The sequence below is a fragment of the Sparus aurata genome, chromosome 23 (assembly GCF_900880675.1).
Source record: "Sparus aurata chromosome 23, fSpaAur1.1, whole genome shotgun sequence".
In the NCBI taxonomy this organism is placed as follows: domain Eukaryota; kingdom Metazoa; phylum Chordata; class Actinopteri; order Spariformes; family Sparidae; genus Sparus; species Sparus aurata.
In genome coordinates, this window is record NC_044209.1 from 20,715,825 (window position 1) to 20,735,809 (window position 19,985).

The following is a 19,985-nucleotide window of genomic DNA, read 5'->3' on the forward strand; positions in this document are numbered from 1 at the left end:
TTGTATTTAAATTAATTTATTTTCATTGCACTCTCTCTCATGCACACACATACACACACATTCTCTGCCAAAAAGATCTTCAATCATTTACAAAACCTTTACACACTTATAAAATAGTGCACTGTCTCAGACACACGAGGATAAATATCTATATTTGAGTTTTCAGAAGAAATGTACAAGTGATAATTGGCACATCCAGGAGACAGGCGTCATCACCAACGTTGCATGTTTCCTATTTGTCAAACAGACCGTTAAAACAGGCACGTTTCGCGAGTACAGCTTCAACAAATAGAGTACTGAGCTACAATATAAATCCCTTTAAAAATACCCCAAAAGCAGGGATCCAGCCCCTTACGTTATACAAGATTTTATTGTTTTTTAAATAATCACACCCTTAAGAAAAATATCTAGCAGCCCCTGAAAGCAAACATTGATTGGAGAGGAAAACTGACGGTAAACTTACACACAATTTAGTGCAATTAGCATGTTAGAAGCTCCATTTTGTTTAGAGTCTAGAAAATTGATTTATCTAAAGCATTAAAAAAAGGAAAATTACACTGAGCAATAGCGACATCTACTGGCACCATTCAGCTCTTTTCGAAAGAACAGACATGATGCAACGACAACCTCACCTCTAACAAATTGTTCAAATGTTCTCGCTCGATGAAAGAATCTCTTTGGTGGCTTTTTTTCTTTTGTGATCTGGCGTTAATCCAAGCAAGTTCGGACATGTTTAAGTAATGCGTCACACTTCTTTTTGTTCCTCAGTCCTGTGTGGATTTCATACCCAGCTGGCCTTGAATGTCTTTCAGTTTTTGTTGCCTTCTCCCGGTAAGAAGTACGGGTTCTCGTGGCCTTGAACCAGATAGGAGTAACGGGACGGATTTTTACCTTTGAAGGTCCTCATCCCATCGGGGTTGAGATCGTATGATCCCGTCTGAAATGTCAGTGGAAGCAGTCAGTAAATTAGTATCTTTTAGATGTAGGGACTTCACACATTCACACACAAACACCCACAGACACCAAGCACACATACACAAGTAACCGCAGTCGCCGATGTGCATTGAAAACTAATCATCACTACACCCAAACTAGCATCAGCGGGGCTTCTTTGAACTGTCACTCACTAGAATTAACATGAAGATGAGAGCTTTCCAAACCAATCAAGGGACCCTCTCATGCTGATTCCCATCACCCGGAAAAAAAATACCCTGCCACCGTGATTCTCACTGTGGCCTGTCTAAATTATCAGCAGGGGGCATCTAGCAAAAAAAAATCAGAATCTAAAAGCAAAGCCATGCCTTACCTTTTTCCATCCTTTCTGCTTTGGATGAAACCCCTAAAGCAACACACTGGGAGTCAGGCAAAGCAGGGAGCATGGGAGGGAGCTACTCGCTAGTACTATGTCGACATTCTGGGTGATTTGGTTAAACATCGTGGTGACAAACATGTTATTCATGCATCTAATGTGAATCTGAAATTAGTTAAGATGTTAGTGTGACCAGTGAGCACGGATTTGCTGATTTGCAGGTCAAATACTGCTAGATGTCTCGGGCTAAAACTTAGCTACATTTGGTAGAAAAGCCCTGTAACCTAGACATAGACGTGTTTTGTACCTGCAAATGACTACATCCATGCTTACTGCGTGAGTATTAGGTTGATCAGTTGGTGCAAACGTGATACAAGATGGTGGGGTGAACAATCTAGAGGATGATTTAGTGGATGATAAACACTCTGAGAATTAGTGGTGATACGTAATTCAGACGAGACAACAGAGGAACGCGTGATAACTCACCAGTCCATTGGTGTGATGATTTTTGTCCACCAGGTTATTGGTGCTGCCCCCTTGTGTCATCTCTATGGGAGGGGCTGCATCAAATTTAGTGGTGGCGCGGGGGATGGGGGTGATGCCGGTGGGCCAGGGCTCGTTCCTGTCACCTGGCGAGTAAGGACTCCTGCTGTGGTCTGGCTTGCTTTGTGAGCATCCCCTACTAATGTGTGCACACAATGTGAAAGGTACAATTGTTTTTAAATCCAGCAATTAATCCGTCTTTCAAACAAGTATTGCTTGTGTATCCACAGCCGGAAATACTGCAGATTACGTCCCTGTGATAATGCTTCACTGGTCTCCAATAAAAACACAGAAATATCTGGCTAATGTCTGTGTTTTTAATAGTTTTTGGACAACAACATTGCTGTAGTCAGTTGAATTTCTAGCAATCCATCATAAAACAGCCTGCTGCCATAAGTACTCACTTTTAACTTAGATTTTAACAATTTTTTTCTTGTTCGAACAAATTTTTTCTGCGACTGAATTTACATCTGTTCACTCCAGTGGACTTTACACACCAAAGGGTAAACTCTGGGCCTATATCCAACGTATATTTAGATCAAATCTGAGGACTGTTTAATATTGCTGTTAATAAAACTATTCAATTTTAAATCATGTCATAAATTTAAATACAACATGCAAATTAAGGCAAATCAAAATATGAAGAATATACAATTTGATGCATAATGTCCGCTGGAGTCGACAGTATTTTTTTAAGTCACAAAAAAATGTACCTCAAAAATGTTATTGAAATCTATTTTTTTAAGTATTTATTACACCTTATTTAGTTGCAAAATATAAATATATATAAAGGATAATAGGATATATAGGATAAGGCCTTTTTGAAATTGTTTTAGACATGTGGGTCAAATGTAAACATGCATTTCTTTCATGCATGAGAAAAGGTAAGACAGTAATAATATTCTCACCAGCAGCAGAATATGAGCAGAGCCAGGACTATGATGAGTAGAATTCCTCCCAGTACGCAGGAGATGACCACTACAGCCAGCAGGGATGCTGTGAACATAAACAGGAGGATGTTTAGATGTTTCAACAGCTGCTACTGCTGCTGCATCATATCTGCCTCTGAAAGACTGTTGTTACTCACAGTCACTGCAGTTGAAACCAGCATATCCAAAGGAACATCTGAAAGACAAAACATAGCAGTTCAAATTATGCACATTTTGATAACAGGGCTGTCTTGTAGCACATTGATGGAGTTTCACACTGAATCCACATGGGGGAGCCAACTTCACAGCAACACCTCTGACACAGCTGACATGAAAAAACTTACCCTGTTAACAAACTTAAAAATATGTATACTCACGGTTCACAATGCGTGTCTCTCACAGCCTGCTGCCCACTTGGACACGCTACAAAGAGAAACAAACATTTTTAACACACACTGTTTGACTGAAACAGAAGCAAAAAGAAACAGATAACAAGCTGGGGTTTCATGGTAGATGGAGACCTACATCACGCCCGGTTGCACAGGCAATGAAAACATGAGCACAATGAAAGCCTCTTCATATGGAGGCTGCATGATGACCATCAAAAACAAGCACATAATCGTACATTATGTTCTCTTCCTGGGAAAGCAACTGTATGCATTCATTAGTATGAAGGTCTTATTTAGCGCTCCCTATAGCCGATCTCCTTGGTCACAACCCTCCACACAGAGACAGAGAACGCTGTGATTCTTCCACAGGTTTCCAGGGAAACAACCCCGTTAAAAAGAAATAAATTAAAGAGATAAATGAAGTAGGTGCCAAAGGTCGGCATGGAGAAAAGGCTACAGCTCTTGACCTTGTCTCTTAGTCTCACTCCCTGTTGTTTCTCCCACAGAAGTATTCCACTGAGGATAAGAAGTTTTTGTTGCGGCTCTCTTAACTGGAGATCAGCCGGGAAAAACTTGAGCTTGTTTCAAACGCTGCGGGTCATCAGCTCTTAAAACTCTATACATAAAGCTTTAATAATTTAAAGCACTACAGCAGCAGAAAACTGTACAGACGACACATTTTTTAACATAAAAGACGCAGCATAAATACTCTAGCATGTTCTGGTGTGCTTCATAAGAATATGAAATAGTCGTTTTTACCTCTGCAGCTGGTGTTTGAGTACAACAAAGAGATGAAGCCCTTTTTACAGAAACAAACAGCCCGGCCATCTTTATTTTTGCAAGTTGTAGTGTCGACATCACACGGTAATGGCTGCTGCTGACACAGGTTGGTAGCTAGGACAAAGAGGATATAAAATGTATGAGAAAACCCCTCTGATGGAGCCCATTTACGTCAGGTTCTCCTCCAAAATCAAAGTCTTACCTTCAAACGTAGCACCAGCCAACAATCCATTTGTATTTGAGTTGTTGATAGCATTCTTAATGGACTGGTCAACCAACTCCTGAGTGACGTTGGTGTTTTCAAAGATGTTATTTACAGTTGCTCGCACACTTCCTGGTCTGGAGAATCACAGATAATCACCAGAAGAGGTTAAAAACAAATCAGTGTTTTGTGAATTGTGGCATTTGTGCATTCGGAGAAAGACAAAATACTCACTCGAGCTGGACAACCTCAGACCGACTATACCCTGGCTCATTTCTGAGGGCCTCTCCAAGCTGTGAAAAGGAAGAAACGTGTGCTTTAATGACAAAGAGAGGAGCTTTTTTTAACTGTTCACCCTCTTTTGTTAGCTCACAACCTACCGCTGCTGTGATAGAAGCTGCTGTTTTCTGGAATATTGGCGAGGATCTGTTACTCATTTCCGCTACAAAGTCCACAGAAAAAATATGAAGCTGGCCTGGGAACACTTGGGCTGGGTGAAGACGAGGAAAAGAAAATTTAACACTCACCAACAATTCCTTTTATTGTAATTTTTCATCTGACAGGAGATGAAATGTTATGTTCTTACCGGGTACGCAGCGTCCGCCCTGCAGGAAGCTTCCAGAGATACACTGACAGGTCCCCTGAAAACAGGTGCTATCAGGTGGACACGGGACCGCAGGACACACTGATGAGAAAAAACATTTAATCACTACGAGGCACGCTTTACAATTACACATCATCTTTTTTTCCAACCTGTTTTTTTAATCTCGTCCAGTTGCCTCATGGGCAATCATGCGAAATGAAACAAACATTGGAAAAAGGTACAAACCTATGGGGGGCGGGATGGTCGGGCCTGTGGTGGAGTTGGTTGTGGTTTCTGTTGGACGCTGGGTGGTGACAGTGACAGCAGCGGAGGAAGTTGAGGCTGGAGTGGTGGCGGTGGAGGCTGTTGTATTTCCACTTGGTGGTTCGGTTGGAGGAGTCGAAGTGGTGGTTATTGCAGTGGGAGTGGTCACTGTAACATCAAAACCAAGAACATTTAATACACAGCCATCGTCAACGTCTCAAAATGTCAATATGACTACTTCAATACAGCACATTTTATTGTATACAGCTGCACATGGCAAAATTATTTCATTCTGTCAGTTTGCTGAAATTACATTCAATTACTCTTTGAGGTAGATCTTAAAAGGACCACAGTGGTATGTTGCCTATTAACTACAAATCACTTCAACTTTACATTAATGCAGACAACTTTCCAAAACATGCCACCCATTTCAGATTTACTTCATAATTTCCAAGCTACAATTTGTTGCAACAAATAAAAACATTTGTAAAACTCAAAAGCAAAATCTCTTTCTAGAAATCACGACCCAGTTACTCAAGATAATCCACACACCTTGTGGTAAGTAATTTCAAGTAGGAACTATTTAATCTCTACGGAAACTAGACCCATTAACTGTATCACAGTGAGTGCCTTCTAGTTCCACTGGAGAGATGGCCGACATGTCTTTGATCAATATCTCCAAAACTCACACAAAAGCAGTCTAGATGGAAAATAGCAGGTATGAAGAAAAATGGAATCTTGATCATGGGATGAACTGTCCCTTTTAGAAGAAAAAGGTTCACAGGCTGTGTCATTCTCTGATTTTAGCATGCAATTTTTAAATCATAAATATGGTTACTTTATAAGAACACACAACAGTTATCATGCTGTTAGTCCTACCTCCCGAGGTTGGTGTTGTGGGACTAAGGGTGGTGGTATTTCCAGTGGAGGGTACACTGCTACTGCCTTGGGAGGTGGGGGAGGTGGAGGTAGGTGAAGTGGGTTGGGTTCCAGCAGTGGAGTTAGTGGACGAGGTTGTGGAGGCAGGCAGGGGAGTTGCAGGCGAGGTGCTATTGGAGTTAGTTGGTGTAGTTGTAGAGATTTCTGGAGTGGGTGGAGCTGGAGTTGTGATGTTGGTTGGTCTTGTTGTGATTGTAGTCAAAGTTGTGTTGTTGTTTGGGTGTGTAGTAGCTGTGATATCAGTTGTAGTCGGTGTAGTGGTAGTTGTGTCATTGTTTGGTTGCATGGTTGGTGTACCTGCAGTTGTGACGTTGGTTGTAGATGGTGTAGTCCCAGCTGTGTCATTGTTTGGTTGCGTGGTTGGTGTACCTGCAGTTGTGACATTGGTTGTAGGTGGTGTAGTGCCAGTTGTGTCGTTGTTTGGTTGCGTGGTTGGTGTACCTGCAGTTATGACGTTGGTTGTAGGTGGTGTAGAGTCAGTTGTGTCGTTGCTTGGTTGTGTGGTTGGCGTACCTGCAGTTGTGACGTTGGTTGTAGGTGGTGTAGTGCCAGTTGTGTCGTTGTTTGGTTGCGTGGTTGGTGTACCTGCAGTTGTGACGTTGGTTGTAGGTGGTGTAGAGTCAGTTGTGTCGTTGCTTGGTTGTGTGGTTGGCGTACCTGCAGTTGTGACGTTGGTTGTAGGTGGTGTAGTGCCAGTTGTGTTGTTGTTTGGTTGCGTGGTTGGTGTACCTACAGTTGTGACGTTGGTTGTGGGTGGTGTAGTGCCAGTTGTGTCATTGTTTGGTTGCGTGGTTGGCATACCTGCAGTTGTGTTGTTAGTTGTAGGTGGTGTAGCGGTAGTTGTGTCATTGTTTGGTTGGGTGGTCTGCGTACCTGCAGTTGTGACGTTGGTTGTAGGTGGTGTAGTGCCAGTTGTGTCATTGTTTGGTTGCGTGGTTGGCATACCTGCAGTTGTGTTGTTAGTTGTAGGTGGTGTAGCGGTAGTTGTGTCATTGTTTGGTTGCGTGGTTGGCGTACCTGCAGTTGTGACGTTGGTTGTAGGTGGTGTAGTGCCAGTTGTGTCATTGTTTGGTTGCGTGGTTGGCATACCTGCAGTTGTGTTGTTAGTTGTAGGTGGTGTAGCGGTAGTTGTGTCATTGTTTGGTTGCATGGTTGGTGTACCTGCAGTTGTGACGTTGGTTGTAGGTGCTGTAGTGGTATTTGTGCCATTGTTAGGTTGCGTGGTTGGTGTACCTGTAGTTGTGTTGTTGGTTGTAGGTGGTGTAGCAGTAGTTGTGTCACTGTTTGGTTGCATGGTTGGTGTACCTGCAGTTGTGATGTTGGTTGTAGGTGCTGTAGCAGTAGTTGTGTCATTGTTTGGTTGCGTGGTTGGTGTACTTATAGTTGTGCCATTGGTTGTGGTCGGTGTTGGATCTGGAACAGGTGTGGTGGTTGTATTTGTCTTGGGGCTTGTGGTTGGAGAGTCCATTGGGCGGCTGGTCGTGACATTACTGTCTTGGGTAACGGGGGTGTTGACTGCTTCTATAGTGGTTCTGGACTCTGTGCTGGGTGGAGAGAAGGTTGTCTCTGTATCGGTGGTGGGATGTTTCGTAGTTCTAGATTCTGTTGTGGTATTTCCTGCAGTTGTAGTAGGTCCTGTGGATGAGGGAGGGTCCGTTGTAGATGGTGATGAGGTTGTAGTGTCTGTTGTGGCATTTCCTGTAGTTGTAGTATTTCCTGTGGATGAGGGAGGGTCCGTTGTAGATGGTGGTGAGGTTGTAGGGTCTGTAGTGGCATTTCCTGTAGTTGTAGTAGTTCCTGCGGCTGTGGGAGGGTCCGTTGTAGATGGTGGTGAGGCTGTAGATTCTGTTGTGGCATTTCTTGTTGTAGATGATGGTGTAGTTGTAGTATAAGTTAAGGGAGAAGTTGTAGGAGTGGTTGATGTTTCATTGAGTCCTCGGCTGGCGGTGACATTTTCTGATGTGGTTCCTACAGACAAAAACAAAAAGCCCAAATAATCAACTCATCACTTTCTCTCTCCTAGGCACATCACCTCTAACTAAAATGCTGGGGAGTCGAATCTAAATCCGTGACACAAGTCGTTAAGTTCGCTATGTGAAGGATTTGAACCTCTCTGCTGTCCCCTTGTGTTGTGTCAAAAAAAACATGCAGAGCAAATACGTAAAGACTACTATGAGCACAACAACACACCTGCACCATTTTTTCATTTTCTAAAGACAAAAGCACATGCCATCAGTTTGAATGTGAAAAATGCCTAACTTACCGGCCACGCGCATTTTTAGCAGGAATTATATATGAAATGTTTAGAAGCTAGATGCTAACTTTGTTTATCATTTTTTGGGGGTTCTGGGCAGGTAGTGAACTGGTAGTTTATCACAGCCTTTTCACTGATAACAGCCGCCTACTGCAGCGGGAAACAACCATGACAGCTGTGAGAGTGAACTGAAACTGTAAAGCTGAGGACCGTACAACCCACTGGCTAAAAGATGCTTAAATGCTCCATAGTGCTGGGGGAAAATGCAGCATAATTCTCTCTGGGTTCATCATGACAAGCAACACCTTTCACATACAAGTAGTCATTTGATCCATTGTTAATACACAAAAAGGAGCTTTTAGATGTGACCACATCACAGCTTACTAGCTTAATTATGCATGCTAATTATATAGGAAAAAATACATTAATTAGCACATATTTCCATTTTAATGTTCACAGAGCTACAGATATGAACTCAGTGTTCAAAATCTCGGCCAGTGATATCACACATAATGTTTCTGTGATACTGTTATTTTATCATTGCCACTGTTAGTATTCATCTTCAAGATGACTATTTTTATTTTATGATTGATGATTATTTTAGATTAAATACAACTCTATGACCTCCGCCAACGAGGTTATGTTGTTGTTGTATGTACGTGTCTGTTTGTTGGTTTGTTAATCCATCAGACGGATTACACAAAAAACTACAGAACGGATTTCCACCAACCCTCATAGAGGAAGGGTCGGATTTGTTTTCAGGAAATAATGCATGGACTGAGATGAAAGAAATAAGGCATATGTAGGTGGCTTGTATCTACAAGCAAGAACAACTAGAAAGCAGCTCCAACTGAAGATCCTGTATTTGATATTGGATTAGGACTTTCGTATGAAGGGGGTCTCTTTTGTTTGCAGAGATACATGTTATTTTATGCGTTGAACGCAGGTACTCCAAGGAAATAAACTTGTTCCCATACCGGGAGTCGAACCCGGGCCGCCTGGGTGAAAACCAGGAATCCTAACCGCTAGACCATATGGGAATGTGTTCTTCATGTGTTCATTTACAGAACACAATATAAACCTTGTATCTTGTCACTATTAAACCCATTTGATTTCTGTCTAGCTGCACATGCTCCAAAAATCACAGCAGTTTGAGCAACAGAGTGGGCAACAAGGTAGAACCAACCACTGAGTAAGAAGTGGACAAAAGCTGTGACTCAGCAGATAAGAGGTACCGTAAGTGACGGCTGTTTACAACACCTCGATGTGTCAGTCACAACTGCTGCCAACTTCATTCGACCATCTTACAAGAGAAAGCTGCCTCCTGTTTGTTTAGTGTGCTGTCGTGACGCCTGTTCCCGTTTAACCCGCTCCCACTCTTGGCTTTGTGTTTGTGGAGGAACGGACAGAGCCAGAGGGCAGCTTGAGGAGCGGTACACACAGCAGGAGGTCTTTGATTATGGCTTAGTCTGTTTACCTCAACATTTCATTTGTATGCATTGAATGATAACATTCAGAGCCCCCTTTTTTAGAAAGAGAGCGAACATGCTAGTGAGAGCCAGATGGGTGGACACCTTAGACAAACAGTTTTATCCAGTAAAGCACAAGGAAGTGGTGAGAGAACCTGGACTAATATCAGCTCCTGAGCGAGATTTGATTATTTTCTCTGTGTGAGGTAATGTCTTTATCACCTGGTAACCAAGACTCATTCAGAGATGAAAAACCACAGCCTCCACACACCCTGTGACAGCAGACTTTTATGGGTCCTCCGCACAGCCTTACCCACCTTAAAAATTATGTATTAAGGGAGTGGACAAAGACATTAAGCAATCAATTGTGATAGATGAGGAAGTGAAGAAAGGTTTGAATTCCCTGAAAAAGGTATATAGTCTCAAGTGACATTTGAATGGTCAAAAAGTAAAGGAGTGGCAGAGTTAAGCAGGGCAGGATATATGTGAAGAAACGTTGCATGAGATCATTGCCATAAAACAGACATGTATCATTTTGCGACGTCTCGTCCAGATTAAGACTTAAGGGGCAATGGACTAATCTTTTTGGACGACCAGAGATCAAGATTAATGCAAAACCTCTTAAATCAGATCCAGTCCACCCCCTTCTTAATTAGCTCTGTTACATTTTAGTCGTAGAGTATCCATTGCAAGGACTTGTGTGTGTTTCCATGAGACTGAGCTGAAGGTTAAGCATTTCACTGTGCATACCTCACATTCTGTTAAACCCTCAAAGGCTGAATTTTATCTGCTCGCATCTCAGATGGTCACATTTTAGCCGTTTTTCAGAGTCCTGTTGCTTTATAGAAACTGTGCAGCCGGTTTCGGTTTACACTCCATCCTGTAGATTAGTCAGGTGTGTGTGATTTGTTCCACTACATCAGCTGGGAGCCATGCCAGTGTCACAGCCAGCAGGTAGCAGGCATCTGTGAGCTGAACACAGTTGAAGTAGTAAACATCTTTACAGCATAAAACAGCTAAATTAAAAGAGTATCATTCACTCTAATGTCGTGGCCACAAAGTCGGTCAAGAGCCTTATCAGCTGTGTGTTTGTGTGGAGAAACAAGTTTCTTATCAACGCCTGATTTCGACAGAATGGAAAGTTAACAAATGGAACAGTTGCTCTCTGTTTCTTTACTAATGACACACTGAAACCAACCAGGAGGGACGCATGGCATTTCTTGAGAAATCATAAGTACTGTTGGCTCTCAGGTTGAGGGCATCAGTGAGAAAATAAGTGCTACCTGGTGGATGCTTTTTACTGAGTACAATTAGAATTTAACGGGAAAACTTTTGCTATCATATGAGGAGATACAATCAGATGTTATTAGAGAGGAGGAGAAAACTAATTAAAGCATTTTTAACAGAAAAGTCTGTTTCACCAGAGGTGGCGGTTGTATGACACATAATCCTGCCCCTTCCCCCCAAAAGCCAATCATCTGCTTCATCACAGCTGAACTGGAAAACATTAGCTAGCCGTGTTGTTGCTTCGTGCGCAGTCAAGAATTTATGGCTTCCTCCCCAATCATTTATTCATTAAGCAAGAGCGCTCAGTATTCTGTTTTTTTCCCTTCACCTCAGCTGTGCTTTGCGTTTAGTGCTAGTTAGCAACTGTTAGCATGCTAACATGCAAGACTAAGATGTTGGACTATCCAACTGAAAGGTTTGCCATGAAATTTGGTAACGTTACAGATACTTGGTCCCACTCAAAATATATTGTAATCACGTTGGTAAAAGACTGACTTTTAATCAAGCTCATTATCAGGTTTTGCTGAAATGTTTTAGAAATAGTTTTGTCTGATGTTTTGGCTCACAGCTGCACCCCCATTAATTATTCATCATTTTTATAATAAGGCTATTTTTATCCTCACATGGCGACAGGATAGAGTCATTTCAATGGTATATAGGTTAGATAAGTCAATTGTTCCACAAATTCAGTGTTAGGCAAATCATAAATCTGACTGATAAGTGATTATGTTTTGGTGATATACTCTTTATTTATTGACTGCTTCTTTGATTGTTGCCAAATCTGATAACCACAACTTCAAAGCATAATTTCAGGTGGAACAGATACATCAGATAAATGTCTTGGCATCAGTGCTGAGTGATAAAAACCAAACTGAGTGTCTGATTCTCCCTGTAACAGCCGTAATCTGTAAATTACTGTCTTCCTTATCAACTTCTGCGAGTGCAGCCAAGACAGTTATGAGTCGAGCACAAGGAGAATCTTTTGTTTGGAGGACTCACACAATAATTCTTTACACAATCTAACCAGCTGCCGGCAAGGCAGATGGAAAATTATGAAAGGGTAAGGCTCAGTGTTTTAACTTGTGGCCTTCAAGCGCAGTGTTGATGGTCTGAAACGCGGAGAAGCTGAGACCTTGAAAACGTGCTACTGAACAAAGGCTCCTGACTTGATGAGGTATTGTTGGAATCTACCTACAAGTCATAAATAACCCAGATAGAGATACTGAGAGAAGGTTATGGTGTCATGATAAACACTGTGTATTTATGAACACAGGGAAGTGATGGACAAAAGGCAAACTGTCACACAGAAGAATGTGAGCTTGTCACGCCAACAAAGCAGTTCTCTTTTCACAGTCAGCGATGATCGCTGCTTCTCCATTCCCATCGGAATGGAAGAGGACGAAGAGGAGGAACCTCATCAAAGTTATCCAAACAAAGTGAAACTTGCTCTCTGCATTCAACACATCCCTGAGGAGCAGTCGGCGTTTTTGAAATGCGCTACTTCGGTTCTGATGCAACATTCTTTCTCTCTGCTCTCACTCAACAACATTATCTAATTCTTACAAGTCACAAGTAATCGCCAATCAAAGCTGAGTAATCTGAATCTGCAAAGCAACTGAAGTTATCAGCGTGAAGGAGTGGAAGTATAAAGTAGCAGGAAACTGAAACAGTGAAGCAAAGTTCCTCAACATAAATTGCACTTGGTTATAAACAGTTTTGTCACCAAGATTTTCATTAATTAACCTAATATACGCGTTTTTGATGGTGATGGAAAGCTGGACATGGAACCCCGATCCATCTTGCTGTGAGGCAACAGTTCTAATCACTGAGCCATAGATGAAGTCTCACAGTTATCTTCACGGTGATGATTGCTTCCACTATGAAAGCAAAACTGCTTCTGTATTTACATGGAGGAAGAAGAAGCATCTTCTGTTATTACACACCGTTGTACTGAGTAACATAGTGAAACTTAGTTCATTTCTGCACCGACCAGGGAGCAACAAAGACAAAAAATAACTTCACCACAGACCAAGGCTGGACATCACTGTATATCTATATTACATCGTTATTGCGATATTTTGGACATAAATACATCATAATATGGATCAAGTGTTGACTTTTCCTGGTTTTAAAGGCTGCGTTACAGTAAAGAGACTGCTTTATCCACTTAATGATAATATCCGCATTACTGATGATTATTTATCAAAAACATTAGTGTTTGGTGAAAGTACTTATCATCATCCCTAGTAGTATCAGGCTGCTGCTCAGTTTTCTAGGTCTCCTGTGATGTTGAAGTTACCCGTACTGGGAACATTTATGAGACAATGTAAATAAACAGCCATTTTGTGTCATAAACAGTGGGGTAATTAAGCGCACACTCTGCCATGCACGTCAAACGGGGAGCCTTGTCTCTGAGGATTTAACCTACAGCCGGATAATCCCCTGCAGACACAAAAGGGATGACTGGGTCAGGCTGGGTGACAAGTGGGTCTAAGGTCGGTCCGAGGCGAGCACACACTCAGGAGGATGTGGATAAGAAGGTCCGGCTTTAACCTCCACCGACTGGAGCACGAACGCTAGGTTTGACAGGCTATCTCTGAACTGATGCTACTAAACGGCTGCCACGCCTCTCCACCTCTTTCTTTCTCGACATAGAAATCAAACAAGCACAGTGTGGGAGTGTGTCTGTTGCCAAGGAGACGTCTGTTTCCAGCTGTCAAGCCTCGCCTCACTTTAAATCACCACCAGGAGCAGAAACAGAGAGACGGAGCCAGTTGATGCTTGTGTTTCAGGGCTTCGCTGCACTTCAGGGGACTTTTATTCATGCGACACAATGCTTCTCCTGTGAAGTACCTGATCATGAACTGACTGTCACATCCAGTTCCCCGCAGCACACATCCTCAATTTCCTGTCCACACAGAATAAATCCTTCTCAGCATTAACGACACACCAGAAGGAATCGCGAGCAGCCCGGAGAGCGGCACACAAACACTCCACTTTCTTAACGTTGCCATGGAATATTCCCAGTATATTGTTGTGGTTAGGGGGAAAGTGCATTCCTGAAATAGTTCCTCATCACATTCAGCCACACGGCAAGACAGACCTACCTTATTACAGAGAGCACGCAGAGCGGGCGACCAGCTGACAGGTTGTGACCCACCAGTCAGGAAGAGCCTGAGGCCAAAAGGCAGCACCTCATTAGGAGACAGAGGAGTCACGTGGAGAGCTGACCTACAGTGGTGTGTGTGTCTGTGTGTGTGTGTGTGTGTGTGTGTGTGTGTGTGTATGTGTGTGTGAAATCATGCAGCATGATATCCGAAACAAGCTGATTACAGACAAAAAACGCTGGAGGCAAAGCTCGCAGCTTATTACTGGTCACACTTTGGGTCGCTAATGAGAGTAAAACATTTCTTACATACTGCTTTATGACCTACTGGCATTTAAAGGCGCACATCCCTCATGACTGACACACACACAGGTCCGTTTCCTTCAGCGCTCACTGCAGAGGGAGAACCAGGCCTGAGGGCTGCCACATCAAAGCCACATGGCTGATGCCGGGGTCACCAGGAGCGACCTCACAGGACTCGGAGGAAGCTTTTATTTTCAACAGCTAACAGTCGGCCACCCTGCTGAGCGTCTCGTGTCAACAGTCCCGATCAGAGAAAAACCGAGGCCTCGTGTGATGGTGGTGAAGGGGTAGAATATAAGTAATTTTTAGTCAAAATAAATACAAACTCTGCTACAAAGTCCTATTTTAACAAAGGCTCTCAGGTTAATCCTCTTGACACGAATGTACGCAGATTATTTACTTGATTAAAGGTAGCAAAACAACAATGTTAAAAAGTCTGAAAGGTACACAAGTATTATCAGTAAAATGTACCTGTGTCAAAAGTAAAAGTTCTCATGTTGCAGAATGACCCGACAGCATTTTCAATTTTGTAGCCGGTCGCGGTGGAGCTTATTTAACTCCTATTGTGCAGCAACACATCGCATTTTATAAGCAAATCATGCAGTATATTTTGTATGTATTTTTATCTTATTTGCAATCTGCAAACGTCTAACTATAGCTGTCTAATAATTAGCAGTAAAAAGTCCAATATTTCCCTGCAGAGTCGTGGTAAAAGACTGTGGTGCAGAGAGGAAGTCTTAAAACTAAAAATCAAAGCCAGCTGTTGAGCTTCTGAAGCTCCATTTCTTTGGGATTCACAGACTCGTCGATGTTTTAATGATGATTACTGTATGTCGGTTACATTTCTTTTGATGAATCTTCATAAAGTTCTAATAACTTCTTTGTTTTTTGAAAGTTTGCTGGAAATAACTATGAAATTAGGTATTATTTACACAGAAAATTTAGACAAATATTGACATATTTATTGTTTTTGTGAGAGTTATCTGTGCTGCTTTTGTAGGCAGCTGTTTAGCAGTTTTCTAGAAGAATTTTCTTGAAACTTCATTTGAACCAAAGTAAATATTAATTAATTAATCATTCAGAATTAGAAACTTTTTTTCATATCTTTTAGATCTTCATCATTCTGTCCCCCCCCCCCCCCCCGGATGATCATTAAGTGGGCCGACGCTACACGTTCTCTGTTTTTCTTTTAACTGGTAACAAAAACATGATTGACGTCATGGAAAATGATCAGGATATTCAAGGAAATTATTAAAAGAAAGTGTTAAGTTTATCTCCTTTTATAGATCACTATCCTTTTAATAGATTACCTGATGTATCCATATGAGAACAATGATCATTAATAGGGTAATAAAGGTGACAACCCTTTGTCCTGCTCAGACTTTGTCACACTGGACTGGCTGTGTGAGGCTCTCTCTGCTGCTTGATGCCTCACACACACGTTCAGCCCAACACACACACAACCTCAGGCCACAGCAACTGTTGCACAAGGACGCAGTGAGTAACACAGCAGACAAGAAGCTGATCAGATATCTAATCTCAGTCCCTATTTATTCCAGCAGATTAGGTCATTTTCTTCAGGAGGAGGCCGGCCGGAGTGAGTTCTCTGTATGTGAGCAAACAGAGCTCTTATACTGTAACACCGAGGCGACAGATGGCTCCCTGGAGCAGGGCTCACTCGCAGGGCCTCTGCACATATCATATCCAATTAAAGATCCGCCAGCACATGCTTTCCAATTACAGAGCGAGATTTACTGCCCTGGAGCAGCTCTAATCCAACAGGATACAGAAGGGAGGGACGCAGAGAGAGACGGCAACAAGTGTGCATGAGAAGTGGGCGCGGACGCAGTAGCAGCGCACAAGAGCGCGTCGAATGAGGAAGATGCGATCAGTTATCGAAACTGAGCGCAGACATGGTGAGGAGGAACTGAATCACACATAAAGAACACATGATATACTGTGATCTTTATGTACTTCTCCCACTGATAACAGGATAATTGATCGAGGGCAGTTAGTTCGTTTAGTGTGTTTATTGACAGGAAATCTGTCTGCAACATTTGTTTTGTTTTTAAAAGCAAAAATGCCAAACAATATCTTGTTCTGGTCCCTGAATGGGACACTCTGCTGCTTTTCATTGTCATATGTTGCAGTAAAATGATTCTCAAACCGGAGGATTCTTATGAAATATTTAACTTTAAAAACACACAGTACAGCACAGTTATTCTGCTTATTAGTCTGTCTTTTCTGTAATATTTTAGTTTCAGCTTGCTATGTAGTCACGTTAATGTAAGTTGATAAGTTAGGAGCTAAACTCAAACGGTAATGGCGGGAGAGTACGGTAAAATGAAAGGTTCAAAAATGCTCCAAATGGGAATTATTGGTAAGTGAGGAGACGCCCAGTTGAAATGAAAGCTGACGAAGCTTCCACAGCACCTGCTGACGTTAGCAAAACAGTAAGCTGGATAGAGTAAGCTTACGCGACTGTATTTTAACATTAGCTGTGGGCGTACTCGGACAGCCTAACATTTTCTGAAGTGTTACACGGAGGACAATGTTTGAGAAACCCTGCCTTGAAGGTTCAATATGAAAGACTGTTAGCTGAAAACATTCAGAAGTTGGCTAAAATCATCAACACAAAGTGAAGAAATACTATTTTAAGGAGATATCATGGTCCGTCTCGGTCCAAAGCTCCTAATTTCCCCCGGTGCTTCAAGCTCATCAGACTGTCGCTCAACAAGCACACTTCAAAATGTTGCCTCTTTATCTTTAGCAGATGAAGTAACTAATCTTAATTAATCTGGGGTATTATAATGATAATGAAAACGATGCTTAGTTATAGCCCTGCTTGATCGGTTTCACATCCCTGCCTCCGTCTTTAACTCGTAACCAGAGCTTGCGTGCTCTAGTAATGACCTAATGATGATCAGCCAGCAGAACATGACACATGTGGAGGAGATGTGATAAACTGCATGTGGTTTGAGAGAGGGAACAGTAGCAGAGGGAGAAGAGAGAGCTAAGGCCGGCGTTAAATGTGCTCCACTCCCTTTTCTTATGGAGGGCACAAGAAAGTGTGGCGCCAGACTCAGAGGAGGAGGATCACAACCCTCAGGAGGTCTTTTCATCTGGACCTCTTTACTGCTACTTCAGATACACTCAGTCAGGAGCTCAGAAGTGTCTATCAGCTCCCAGCCATCCTCCGGCTCCATATGTGTCTAATTGGGGGGGGGAATCACACGAACAGCCCGCAGGCTTCCAGCGAGGCTCCAGCACATGACAGCGTCTGACTCTCAGGCTTCATATGTGAGCCTTGAATCACAGAGAGGCATTTTCTGAATAATACCGAGGGGTGACCAATGGATTTTAAGTGCAGACAAGCTCAGCGAGTCTTGTACAGTGGAGAGCTCATCAAAATTCCTCAGGGCAGCTTCACCACGCTGTCGAGGGGGTCCGCTTATGCACACACACAGTAAACTGTGTGTGTGGAGTGTGCTGCGCTTCAGGGGGCCCGGCTGTTGTTTGACCGAAGCCTCCTTGCTGGCATCTGTCCACCCACAGAGAGCTTTGAGTCACAGCGAAGGAGCAGTGAGTCAGGGGTTAAGACTATTTTGGGGAAACCCCCACCACCCCCACAAATGTGCGGAGAAAAAAAGAGTAAGAAGAAGAAGATGAGGGAAAGATGTATTTTTCACAAAAACTTCAGTGGGCTTTACAGTGAGCGACAACCTCTGCCCTTAGACCCTCAGTCTGAGTGAGGAAAAACCAATAAGACACTGAAAAATAAACACAACACAACAGGAAGAGCTGCAGATGAAAGAGGAAGACAAACGCACGAAAGACTTACAGATGTGCAATCATCACATCATCGCTCTGTGTGTATTCGTGAATATCTCAAAAGTGTAGGTTCTTGGATTATAATCAAATATAACTGTAATCTTCCTACATGTGATATCCCATCACTAACTACAAGATAAAAGATAATAAACATGCATTGAGCACATACATACAATAAAAAAGAAGACTTTTGCCAGTGAAAAAAAATTCTAACAAAGTATTTTCAGACATGAATTTCCATATAATGGCCATATTATTTGCGAGAAGCCCCACTGATGATCATAAAAGCTGATGTGTTCAAGATGTACACTAACATTTTCCCCCCCCAAAAAGGTGAAAAGTGCAGAAGAGAGGCCAAAAATATGTGTTTACATGCACAAAATAACACTCAAGTACAAGCACAGCCTTTTTTCGATCCTATAAAATGACATGGAAGATTTTACCTATAACACATATGAAGATTTGTGAGTGATAAACCCAATAGTAGCTTATATGTTGTCACAATAGGCTCAACTCAACTACAACAAACTGCTAGTTAGCCTACACATTAAAGAGTTAATACTGATATTGGTAGGATAATAATTAGTCTGTTATATACACGACTCAATATGAGTTCGCTGGATTGTCTACCCTGTGACCTCTTTGAATTTTTATTTTGTGCATGTGAATATAATTGTATTCATTTATTGCATATAAGCACCCATATCCAGACATCCCAAACTAATTTTGAGGAGTAGAGGTAATTTCTATTTTAAGGACATATCATTTGTAAGAAGCTGTAAAAAAATTAGGGGCATGATTCAAGGTGTAACCTAAAATGTAACCCCAAAGAAGCCAAAAAGTGTGTTTACCTTCACAAAATGGCACTAAAGCACGTGAAATTCTATTTTTTGATCATATAAATAATATAAGATAACAAGTATGATGATTTTAATTGATATTCAGTAGCCTGCCTCACTCAGCTACAACAAAGATACTAGTTAGCCTACACATTAAAGAAAGAATCAATATTGATTGAAAAAGTAGGCTAATACAAAATACTGAGCTGTAAACTTCTACTTGTCAACATTTTGACTCTAGAACACAACATATGAACTGCCATACATCTGAAGACTGAAGTTAAACTAGTATAAACTAACACGAAGATGTATTTCAAGCCTTTCGCTCAGCTCCTAAAGCTGTAAATGTCAGAAACACACAGTTAGAAACAGTTTAACAAGCTGCTGAGCTGAACTCCACTCACCTTTAATGGCTGTGCCCAGCAGAAACGCGACAGACAGGTAGCTCAGGAACATGGTTCGGGTCTTGAGCCGGGTCTCAGTCCGGTGTGACGGGCAGAATAACGGTGCTGTGTCACAGTCTCTGTCTGCTTTAGGGTGTAGTCGCTGCTGCCTGCTACAGGTGGCTCAGTCTGAGAGCTGCGCCCTCTGACAGCATTAAGAGCTTTAGTCCCTCCTCTGATTGGCCGGCTCTCCTGTCACTCATCATTACTGTACTCGGCTCAGCCTCCCTCCCTCCACCCATGGACCAGTGCCTCCACCGTAAACCTGTCACAATACACAAGAACTACTGCACAATACTGACTATTTTTAGCTGAGTGTTTGCACAGAGAGTGAATAAAGTACATGCCTTGTACCTGAACACTGGCATTACTATCAAATGACAGGTTCACAAGAATATTACGTATCACAGCCAAACAAAGCCCAGTTTAAACAAGTTTCAAGACAGCTAACACTGTAATAAAGTAGACACTGAGAGGGAATTATAAACAGTCAATATCAAACAAGACTAATAAGC

At 42.2% G+C, this 19,985-nt stretch overlaps 1 protein-coding gene and 1 non-coding gene across 4 annotated transcripts; both read right to left on the bottom strand.

Annotated features, from left to right (window-relative positions):
* Positions 1-19,603, bottom strand: LOC115576416 (mucin-2). Of its 3 annotated transcripts, none has more exons than XM_030409014.1 (14): positions 19,432-19,603; positions 7,244-7,906; positions 4,982-5,167; positions 4,739-4,837; positions 4,533-4,642; positions 4,387-4,445; positions 4,153-4,289; positions 3,930-4,064; positions 3,159-3,204; positions 2,940-2,977; positions 2,761-2,848; positions 1,796-1,991; positions 1,307-1,339; positions 1-937 (listed from the first exon to the last, which is right to left on the bottom strand). In XM_030409014.1, exons 1-14 carry the CDS (start codon positions 19,481-19,483, stop codon positions 809-811), a joined length of 1,971 nt encoding a protein of 656 aa, XP_030264874.1. In that variant the 5' UTR covers positions 19,484-19,603; the 3' UTR covers positions 1-808. The 3 variants fall into 3 exon arrangements, with proteins under 3 accessions (XP_030264874.1, XP_030264872.1, XP_030264873.1); XM_030409012.1 differs by having other exon boundaries at positions 5,879-7,906; XM_030409013.1 differs by lacking the exon at positions 1,307-1,339 and having other exon boundaries at positions 5,879-7,906.
* Positions 9,161-9,232, bottom strand: trnae-uuc (transfer RNA glutamic acid (anticodon UUC)). The gene has a single exon. It is a non-coding gene; the product is annotated as a tRNA-Glu (tRNA).
* Positions 19,604-19,985: the final 382 nt, after the last annotated feature.